Source organism: Trichoplusia ni, chromosome 12 (assembly GCF_003590095.1).
Source record: "Trichoplusia ni isolate ovarian cell line Hi5 chromosome 12, tn1, whole genome shotgun sequence".
Taxonomy (NCBI): Eukaryota; Metazoa; Arthropoda; class Insecta; order Lepidoptera; family Noctuidae; genus Trichoplusia; species Trichoplusia ni.
This window is the reverse complement of record NC_039489.1, coordinates 1,741,293-1,753,454: the sequence shown is the minus strand read 5'-3', so window position 1 is coordinate 1,753,454 and position 12,162 is coordinate 1,741,293. Positions and strand designations below refer to the sequence as shown.

Sequence of the window (12,162 nt, the reverse complement as noted above, 5' to 3'; positions counted from 1 at the left end):
AACAAAAGAAATATTCACATATGACTTTATTACTCTCTAATCGCCTTTCAACGGGTTACTTATATAAAATTGACTAAAACAAAATTATCATAATTTATGTTTGCATATCCATTACACGATGGACACTATTACTATTAGAATGTTGCGTAATCATAGACGGTTTTTTTAATAAATATGTAAGACTTCTTTTTCTAATACGTTTATTTGTATGAATACTAAAATGACATAAACATTTACAAGTTTCGACTATTCAGTAAAGATGACAACTATTAACTATCCTGAAAACTACACTCATAAAACAAATAATAGTATGAAACTTTGCCTACCACTGTTTGTTTTTAATAGATATAGAAATTATAGTTTGTCTTTTGTTTTGATTGTCTCATTAAAAACCACATTCGAATTAATGATGATGTGATATCTCTTTAGCAGGCCATTTGTTATAATGGGTGCCATATTTGTCGACGCCAATGACAGGATGTATTTATAAGTGTAGACTACACTTTATAAGTATTTATTTTTATATAGATTCACAGGTAAGGATAGGTCTGAATCGAAACCAGTTTCCTTCATACGATTTGAAAGGGCTTGAAATTGACTTTTGTTATGTTGCAATACAAGTTTATTGCAAATATTGAATTAAAGGGAAAGTTTATATTACTGTATGGATTGAAGTTAAACTTGTATTTTGTTGTTATTCTCCATTTAATTCAAGTCTCCCACAAGAACTTATACAATTTGCAATATTGTGAATCCGATTTCAATAGATTAAAAGTTTTTGAATTTCTGAGGGTAATCTTGTAAATAGAACCTAAAATGTTTTGACATTTAACGCAATTTACACATAAGGTACGCAGGAATTAAGGACAATAATAATAACCGTTTATGTCATAAACTAGCTGTTGCCCGCGACTTCGTCCCCGTGGGTAAAATATATAAGTTATGATTTATACCTGCCCTGCTTTTTTCACATTTTCCATTGTATCTTCGCTCCTATTACTCGCAGCGTGATAGTTTATAGCCTAAAGCCTTCCTCGATGAATGGTCTATTCAACACAAAAATAATTTTTCAATTTGGACCAGTAGTTCCGGAGATTAGCGCGTTCAAACAAACAAACTCTTCAGCTTTATATATTAGTATAGATATAGATGTGGATGTCATCTAATTGCGGGTAAATTTAAATTCAAGTGATGAATGATGATGTTACATGTAGTGGGTTGTCCGAAGTAATATGGTACAACCTATTGTCTTACGAGTCTCAATTTCTTACCATGAACCGTTACTTAGAATTTACTAATGTTTGATCCAATAACACACTGATGTGGAACCATTGCTGATTGTTAGAACACTAGTACAGCAATTTATTCTTTGCATTTTGCTGGAACCTGAATTCCGTCTCTTATAGTTTTCTACATTAGAGTCAATTTTAAATGAACTTCAAAAGGGAGGAGGTTTTAATTCCTTTGTATTGACTGTATGTTACCTCATCACTTCGGACTGAATACATTTTCTCATCATATTTTTTATTTATCGAGAATAGGCTGTCACTTGGTCCCATAAAATTTCCTTAAAAGTTAAGCTGAGTCGTTTTTTCTTTCAATTCGGTTGTATGTTACTTAATCAATATTATGACAGTATCATTAAAATTCCTGTTAAATGAGTATAACAGATTTACTAAATTATTTGCACATCAAAGAAAAAACGTGATTGTAGTGTATGTGTATCGTTATAAATATTAACTTTTCCAGTAGTAGGTACTCCAGTATTTTACATTTTTAAGGAATTTTCAATAATTTACATACATATTTAAAGAAGTATATTAAGGCTGTTGTCAATAAAATTTCCTCGTTTCAACATCAAGAGACCTGTCCCGAAACAGACCACTTTGTTTTATATCACTACCGTCAGACCCCAAGAACCATTAAATGTCGCCATATCTTTGTATAACCTTTTCCTATATCACTATACTTACTACTTTATGTTGTTTTTTATTCCTAAATCACTTTAAAACTTTGGAATTTATGTGATGCTGATATAAAGTCAAACATCGACACGCGTTCTTGTGTTAACGACCAGCCTTTAGTGCCAGCTATTGAATTGATACGAGACTACTCGTTGACTAGCGTTCGTTTTATTTTAAGCTTGTTATCTAACTAAGATTCTTACTAAAATATTGCATATACCTTGTGAATATTGGTAAATGGTCACTGAGGGTCCCGTAAAAGTAGGCTAAAGAAAACAAATTAGACATTGAATAATAGTTACCCAGCAAATTAATGTATAATCGTAAGTACTAAACGTTGTTTTATTTATTTTTGTGGTTATTTGTTTTTGGAACATCATTATAAATTCATTATCAATATTCAATAACACATTTGGAAAGTTCAACTGTCTAGCTATCACGGTTCATTCGATAGATCCTGGTGGCAGACGGACGGACCGACAGCGGAGCCTTGGCAAAACGGTTCTGCTTTAACTGTTTACGCATGGGACCCCAAAAAAGTAGACCCATTCGATTGCAACCGTGAATCTCTTTTCCTAGACTATGCTAACTCGAGAACACGGAGGTGCTCTAAAAGAGCACAAAAATATGAAATCGATTATTTCGTATCGGTGTGTAACGATTCTAAATTGCTCAATCGATGGGAACAGGCACCTGGCTTGTGAGACTTGCTCGGAATATGGCAAATAAATGAAATTAATCTTATTGCTTCTCGCCATATCAACGGCATCGATCAATAATCGAGAAAAAAAAAGCGCCTCTATAGAGAAAACGCCTGAGAATATTAACTCACTTCTTACATATAAACTGCACAAGAAATAATGGCATGTTAATTCACTGGAACGTAAATCGATCGTCGATTAAATGATTACTAATAATTAGTAATTAAATTGTTACACTTTTACTATTCTACCGACATGACGCGTCAGTTTTTACACCATATTTTGCATATATCGACGCTTAACATTTTTTCCCTTTTCCAGTCCAGCGATCTCATGATGTAAGATGATTTGATGTAAATCAATTATCTAATTTTTTAAGGCGAACGGCCGAGAGACTAGAGATGCATTGTTTCATACGCCATACAAAGGCTGCCCCAAAAATTTATAATGGTTTCATTTTTATTTTATTGTTTTCGCCGTGTAATGCTTACGTAAAAATTTCATGTTGTGAAAATAGTGTTCCAATGTTGTAGTGTCTCTATTAAATCAACATTATGTTTTTGTTAATTGAAATTATAATAGCTGCACAAAGACTCGTCAACCGCACAACCGATTACCGACTATTTAATTATTACCAAGCGATTTCTATTGGTAAAGTCGTATGCAACATCTATCAAGGTATTTCAAACCACAGTTTTTTGTTCATGAATAAACTCGATAATATTTTTTACCCAGTATTGAATGCGAACTCGTTCTGTCGGCACCAATAAAACAATATGAACAACTCATCTCTCGTATGCATTTATGAAGTAACCTTCGTTCGCAATAACCGTGTAATTAACAAGAGTTATGTTGGTGACTCCTCAAGTGTTCAGGCTTTTTAGTTGAGTTTAGGTCACCTAGTCTAATTCAGTGACTGGATGGTCGCCAAGCGTTTGTTCTATTGTCGACGTTACGATCGTCATAGTTGTTTTATATTGTCATGCGTGATGCCGTGTTGTCGCTGTCGGCCGCTGAAGTGTTGACGGCGCTCGGGTCGGTGAACCTTCTGTACGCAGTATATCGGTCGTTCGGTGACGCGACGGGACTGCCCAATTTTGTACAACACTGTTACCGTGTCCATCTGTCAAAATTATGCACGCAACTTCCGCCTCTACCTGAATAGTGTTAAAGAATATATTTATTATTGTGACAGCAAATATCAGTTTTATAACGTCGCGGCTAGTGCGGTGTCCCAATTAGCATCCTTCGGTCAGCTTGTTAACATTGTGGGTAGTTTTAATTACCCTCCTACTTGGTGCTGTTAACATAAGTGACTTATAGAAGTCGGTCAAGGTATTTAAGCTTAAATTAGGTGAAAATAAGCACGTTATGTCGCGTGTGATTGCCGGATGTTACTCAACGATTTCGACTTTTTGTGTGGGATGTGCTTAAGATTTTTATATTGTGATACGAACATTGTGTGTTAATCGTGGTGAGAGATCATCATTTTCACTTTTGTGCTCACATCGAGAAAATTACTCATGTGCGTATATGTGATGTATATTTTATTCGTTGAATATTGAAAATGTATATGGGTGTTTTTGTTGGCGTCTGATTGTCTGACAAACGCAACGACTGAGCGATTGGCAGGATTAGATTGTAACAGGATGCTAATGTTAAGAACTAACATGTGCGAATCCGACTTACGCTTTACAATAATCTATTAAGATATTTAACTTTATTAATCGTTTCTCTGCTTATAAACATCGTTACCTCATTTGTATTCGCAATGATTATTCAATGTGTTTGTAACATTATTATTCAAGGCAGTGCCTTTCCCGTTAAGGCGTATTATCGCAGACGCAGTCATCTCTATTCGTTCCTACACTCCTAGTAGGTTACCGGCCGAGTTCATCTCCACTGATAACATTTAGCGTTAAACACACACTTTGTATGAACATTCTTCAGTCTACAACTGTCTAGACATGAGAAATTAGGCGTCCGTTAGACCTGGTTTGCATTTCTGAATAATAAGCGACGGTATAATGTAGCCTAGTGATCATTTCGCCCACACTACGTCGTGGTTGTAAAATAAGTCACACTTGCATCACCAACTGATCAGGCGTAGTAGGGCCCCGCTTGTGTAGAAATAAACAACCAATTTGTAAAGACGAACGCCTGGAGGCCTACCGCCAAGATTTGAAAAATATTATTGCATGTATTTTCTCCCTTTTTTTTTCTTCAAAAACGATTCCTGAATTAATAAATTTAATCCCTATGTAGCGGGTGGTTTCACAAACATACAATTCACATGCACAAAGACATCCAGACTCTGAAAAACCATTCCTGGATCTCACAAATGCTTGTGAGATCCAGGAATGTCCAATCCTTGTGGAATTGGAACTGATTCCTTGTGGAATCCAGGATCCAAATGCTTGTCCTACGTGAGGTTCGAACCCACGAAACGTAGCACTCTAGATCAACCCCGCTCTGTGCGTTTGGCGAGGTAATCTTAAGTACTCGGCTATCCATGCAGTCATTTGCTTAATATTAGTTTCTTCGTTTATTTCTTCGCTTTCACAACTATAATACTACTTCAAGACGTGTTGGTAGACCCTGATGAATGAGTTTGAAATGAGATACTAACGGCGTTTCGTACTTAGTAATCCACAGCACATTGTGTTGGTTTGCATATAGCATACAGATGCTTGTTTTGGGAATTTGTAACCGTGTTGACGTATTGCTATGTGTTGACAATGTTTTACCATCGCTGTGACGTTGTTGTACTTGATTGTTTCTAGGTTAACAACTTTACGTTTTATATGGTTGTGAAAACCTTGGATTGGTGTCCACCTGCGTTCATAAACTTTGCCCTTGTTTTGTTTGTGTACGTGTTATGGACATGGTTTGTGAAACTTAAAAAAAAAACTATTTATTTATGAAACAGTGTTTGTTAAGATTTTCTCCTGTTAAAAACATTAAATATCTAAAGACCATGGAGTATTTAGTCGTTGATTGTTTGTTATCTTACGTACTAAGCTGCAAATTGGCTAGATGTTATCTAAGTTTCCATACAATGGTCTCAGTACTTTGAGAAACACCGAAGCGATAACCTAGATCCACGACTGACAAGATCCTTACCTCATGGCATTTCGTAGTACCTTAATATATGTATCTTTTGATTACAGGTACAAAAGCAGATGGCACGGGAGTACGAGCAGCTGAAGGCGACGGTGGCGACGTTGCAGATGTTCCAGCACGAAGGGGAGAAAGCTATCACACCTCTGACGGGCAGTGAGTACACACACCCACTAACACTACCCACATCTATTCTACAGTACCTACGTTAGCACTTAGTGATGAGTCTGTGGCAAGCGATAGTTTTTATAGCTGAGCTTGAAAGCTTACTGCCGAAACTAGTTTCCTTCTGTTTTAAAGGTACCTTACGTAAAGGGTAAACAGAACGCTATTACTAAGACTCCGCTGCCTTTATGTCCATCTGTCTGTCACCAGAATGATGGGTACCTGTTACCATAATGCTCTTTATTAAATAATCTTTTAAAGCAGTAGTAAGGAAGTACTTCGGCGGTTCGGAAAAGAGATAAAAGGTTTTTCAATCAAAATCGAAGTATACATAGCCGTTGTATAAGACAGACGCTTATTTTGTAGCTGTTTCTCGTCGTGCCAAATCCCATAGGCCGTAGTTTCTTTAAAGAGTAGTTGCAAATAAACTGAAAAGGCATTATACTGCCAGCACCGGTGCCTCGAATCCACTATTACAAATTTCCTTTTATAAGCCCTGAAGAATGAAAATAAGAAACTAATACTCATATGGTGTTGACACATACTATAAATTTCCCTGCTACTGTTCCTGTGTGCTTTAGCAAGACATCCACGATATATAAAATAAAATACAGTAACGACAACATATCATACATAAGGCTTTATATTCAAGGCGTATATGATCGCAATCAATGACCATGAATGGTCATTCCTGTCAACGAAAAAAGAAATATTCATGATTTTAGTGCTTGACTTGATTGTACAGTATATATTACTGTAGGTGTTCTCAGTAAATGTATCTGAAATTCTCAACGTTTATCTGTACCTTACCAGTGGATATAAATAAACGGGTTGGTAATTTCCTGCTTTAATAAGCTGCCGATCGTGTCCCTGTTTGCGACGTCACAAAGCTCTCTGATAGTGCACTCTAGTGTTAATAAAACTTAAATACTAAAAATGTAAAGAGGTAATATGTGATGTTGTTGGGCCAAGACAGTAACTACTGAATCATTTTTGAAAGTTCTTTGATTCATAGAAAGACTTGTTATTTGTTGACCCTATAAATACATTTTAAAGAAGTGGACAAAATTTAGCTAGTTCCAGACAAAACTATAAAACACAGACCTCGTTAATTTTTAATCGATTACTCTCGAAAATCGATAATATGTCGACATACGCCAGAATACTTAATAGGTCGCTTAAAGATTGTTGTCTTTAAGAAGGTCAATGTTTGGCAGTGACCTCATGTTCTCAACCTTGATATTAACACCGATTTTCATGGCGACAGTACAATGGACGGAATAAAGATAACGATGGTAAAATTAATTTAGGAAAATCAACCTTATCCCATCGTGATAGAGCTGTTTGGCACTCAGTCTTACGTTGTTCCTGTTAAGTGGATCATTTAAAAGCTTTTTCTAGTAATTACTTAGCCCCACATGTTCGCGAATTCTTGGTATTTGCTGCAATTTTTAAAGTGTTAGGTCATTTGAAACTTGCCCTAGCTACGTCTAAGTTGGCTTTTTATTGTTTAGTTTTGAGTGCTTTTAATTTGCAAACGTCGTTTGTATGTTTTAATATCATCGTAATATGTATTAGTCTTGCTTAAGTATATTATATGCTACGAAATCAAGTATAAAAGGTCTACAGTAAAAATAAGGTCTGACACAGTATCCTCACTACATCCTTGTATATTTTTGATAAAGACTTAGCAAAAAATATCATACTATTGTTCTATTTTTTAAATGTTTGAATGTCAAAAATACTTCGAGAAAGAAGGCGGTTCATGAATATTATTGGAAGCAGAATACGCATTGCGTTGATCCTACATAATTGATAAACATTCTGCTGTGAAGTTTTATATTCCCTTTTATATCCACAGCCAGAGCATTCACTAATCGATGACGTGTGTACAAGTCAAGCTTCTCCCAACCTCTAAACGTTGAAATCATTCTGCCTAGAAGTCTAATTCCAATTAAATTACATATGTATCTAAACTCATAGATGTCCACTGCAATAGGCATAATCATTAACCGCGACAATAAAAACAACTCCCATACATGCAATACAGCAGATACGATTCCCAGAACGCTCAGTTTAACCATTTGCATTCCGCACATCGTTCGAAGTCCAAGTAAAATGCGCTTTTGTATAATTACGTTCGCTGGAAGTCGGCTATCAGAGTATGTTGGTCAACATTTCCTTTGCAAACTAAACTATGATAAACACTGGAAATTATATATCAATCTGTTTTATAGCTAATTGGGTAAATGAACTTGACACCTGTTTTAAAGGCTGGATATACTATGCGACTTCAAAAACTTTCACGCAACGCAAGTAGTCTCAAATTAAGAAAAGCTTGTAATAATGACTTCTAGGTACCTGATAAACATACTTATTAATTTCTAAATACATACATGTTATTGATAAATTAGACCCAGCCACAAACATTTGTTCTGGGTGGGAATCGAGCCCACGACCTCCGATATAGCAGTTAGGGCCACTGCAGCTAGTCCAGCAGGATTTTACATGTTGTTATCATGTCACACTTTTATATGGACAAGACATCGCACACGTGCTTATGTGTGTACATGTTTTTTTTACTCTTAACTTAATACAGGCTACAACAAACATTGCAGCATTAAGCTGTAATTGACATCTACACGGAAGAAAATGCGTGCAAAACTTAGTAAAGAATAAATTAACGTTTGTTAAGATGTCTCGTTCCTAATGAGCCCGTGTCTATGGATGTAAACGAAAACCGTAAAAATCTGCAAACAGCACTTCAGACTTAGACCTCAGGTCGAAGACTCTTTGACTCATAACAAACAAAAACTAAACCAGTTCAATATCCTAGCACAATGGCTAACGCTCGTGACTGAAAAATAATTACAATATTTATGAACTTCATAATAGATTTTTGATAATTTCCGCATGGCGTGATTTTAAGTTAAAAGCAATAAAATGGATTTTAAGAAATTATTAAAAATAGACACGTAAGCTAACAGCGTAAGTGACTTAGCGATATTTTAAATGCATAAGGGATTTTCCCATTTCTATTCCTCTTGGCTACAAAGGCCTTTTGGCCCATTCTATCTCCCTCTATCCAGGACGACAATATTCCAGTTTCTGTCAAAGGCAAAATCCATCATTTCAGAAATTACTTAATGAATTCTTCTATAAACTACTTTATCTCCTATAGCGGGATTGATACTCAGAGTTTTTCGTCAACAACCACCCTTATTTAAGAATTAAAAAGCCAATATGTACGAACTTGAGTTTCCATGGTGATGTCACAAATTATCTCTATGACGTCATATTGTCACAATAAAGTCACGCCCGAAATTAAGAGAACTATGTCATTGTATGTACACGTATATCGTTTTAATTTGTTCATTACCTACAATTTGGTGAGTAATAGTGACTGTTAAATATTTAAAACGTTTTGTCTACGAATGTAGTTGAATAAACTACCAGACGGAAAAAATATATATTTTGAATATACTTGTAAGGTAGGCAATAGATCGAATTTAGGGCTCTGTATCGTGGCTGAACACTTTTTATTTCATTCTTGACAAGAATGATACGCTATGATAAAATTTTTAAGTTTTGATAACTCAACCAGTTAAAAGCTACAAATCTCACGCTTTGCAAAGCCATAGGACTGGATCGTCCTGAATAAAAAAATCATAACTTGATAAACTCGTTTCTCTCATTAAAAACCAATTAAAAATAGTATTGTTCAGCGGTACTTGTTATTCTTCCATTTTTGGACGAAAGACACTTGACTAGCAACTGACAATTCCAGTTGCCATGGGAATCTCCAATGAGAAGTCCAGTCCATTAGCAAGGGTTTTTATACATGACAGATTACCGGCCCATTGTTGAATATACGTATGAAGCTGTTTGTATACTACACAGTAATATGTCATCATCCTAATATTTGAGGTGCCTAATGAGCCGATAACTTATACCCATTAGATTACTGTAATGATATGGATCTATTATCATTTCCTCATTGTTGGACACGAGAGTTAATATGTAATTTTAATAACAAACCATGTCCAGCTGATATGTTTATCGTTGTAACTCAAAACATAAGTCGCTCACACGTGCCAAAGATAAATATTTGTTTCGTGCCTCACTCGAACCCTTCCGACCCTTGACATCGTAAACAGTAAAGGAAGCTTTAATAATTCAAATGAAAATTTATTTGCGCGGCCTTCCAGCCCGTTATAACCCAGTTCCACAATTATTCATGAACCACCAATCACCAAAACGCTCAATTTCGATCATCGGATTTCTAATGTCTAAAAAGTGAAACGTCATTCCGTTGGATGAGCAATACCAATTAGCAATAAAAGTTCAATGCACCTACGTCATGAGTCTAAAGACGGTTAATCGAGTATGACCTTCGATGGCAGCCATTGAACGAGCGATAAAGGCCAGCATGTCGTCAATTATGTCACCATTCATGGTGGTACAATGGGAGACGGTACCAGGTTTATATCAACCCGTTGCATTGTCTATTTTGTTTTGGTTTGACGAGATTGATTCTTTGTGCCCGATAAATGGTACTTTTTATTCTAGCTTTCGAAGGGTTTATTGTTATTTGGGGTACTTGTCGGTATTGAAATATATATAGCTGCAGCGTTTCCATAAATTTATAATCATTGTCTTCTATGTTTTAAAATGCCGCAGGTTTTAGATGCTCTTTTTCGATTTATCGCTCGATTTATCATATCGGCTGCTTTGATTTACAACATGACATGGATTATAAACCTAGAAAATCTGCATGATATTACAGATATCACTGATGGTATGCTTAGATTGAACAGAACAAAAAATAATGTTAACAATGAATTCACAGTTTATCTGAAGAGTATGTAGAATCTGTGTTATCAGGTTAGATTGTCCCTAACCCTGCTCCGATCGAAAATCGAAATTTATAAATAACAATTATATTAAGGTTACTAAGTAGTATTTTTTTAAAGTCAAATTACATTGTATACTTTCACCCACCCTACCTGCACATTTCACACACAGCCATAATATACTATAACCCGGATGTAATTAAAATGTATTTGATAAAAAACACGGACATTTACAACACTAAAATCACTTACCGAAAAAAACACATACTCAACTTAAACTTCGATCCTTATCAATTGTTGCAATGGTGACATGTACAAATTATGCAGTCTTAAAATTTCTTCCAGTAAGATTTTATTTTTCTCTTATTATTGAATGGGTCTGGGTTCCATCCCGTTCTTTGTGACTGAGATTTTTATATCCACATCTCACAAGTGCCACATTGTTACTAAATTGGCTGTACATTATTGTCGTTTCGGGTATGATTCAGATTTATGGACACCTATAGTGTCTTCGTATCCTGCCTAAACACCAGACACTTGGTATCAGAACGTGTATTCTCTTTCTAGCATCGTTATCCTTTGCAAAGTGTAACTCAGCCCACGTTTTATTCTTATGTTCATCTACCACTAGATATTTCATCATATTGGGTCTTTTCTGCTTCATTTCATCTTTCACACAATCTATGACTTCCTCGTATTTAGTCATCCTCTACATTTCCAAGCTCTCATTCATCCACTGTCCTACCCATTACGCTTTTTATAATATGAATTTAATCCCTTCTCAGTACATTCTCATACCACTATGGATTTACCTTAAACCTAACGCAATATTGGCTCTATAAATAATTTCCATAAAAAGAAGTTGAGAAGATTTCGGAGCTTAGTTTTACAGCCATAGAACTAAAGTAATACAAGAAACAAAGATTACAATATAAAAGAAAGTATGAAAAATTGAATCGTGATACCTTATTGTTATAGTTCGCCAATGGATCGAATGTTCTTATCTTTTATGATATGCTGGGGATAATTTTGTATCGTATCGTAATTAGCGATTTGCAACGCTTTTGGAATGACGTAATTTTGCTTGTGTTATTTATTGTTATCAAACTAAGCGATGTATACTAATCGAAACTAATTTTGAAAGTAAAACTTCCATAGATTGAATAACGTAAAAAATTCTCCCTTTATCTTTTTCAATCAGGCCAAAAATTCAAAAGACGACCCCGTGCCATCTGCCATTAGATCAACTTCGCCAAAACAAATATAGTTCCCTAACATAATCTATGGCGAAAACTTCGTAGATTAAAAGTAAATAAGGTGGCTTCCGCATTCGTCGTGTGACACGATAACCGATTCCCT

General features: G+C 35.4%; 1 protein-coding gene across 3 annotated transcripts in view; it reads left to right on the top strand.

Annotated features, from left to right (window-relative positions):
• Window positions 1–12,162, top strand: part of LOC113499208 (katanin p60 ATPase-containing subunit A-like 1) — a 33,729-nt gene that overhangs the window by 9,692 nt on the left and 11,875 nt on the right. For 2 of the 3 annotated variants that reach the window (XM_026879587.1, XM_026879585.1), the window contains exon 2: window positions 5,836–5,941. In XM_026879587.1, the coding sequence (XP_026735388.1) occupies window positions 5,836–5,941 (106 nt within the window). Of the gene's footprint in view, window positions 1–3,700; window positions 4,140–5,835; window positions 5,942–12,162 lie in introns of those variants that run through there. The other variant, XM_026879588.1, reaches the window with a different exon arrangement.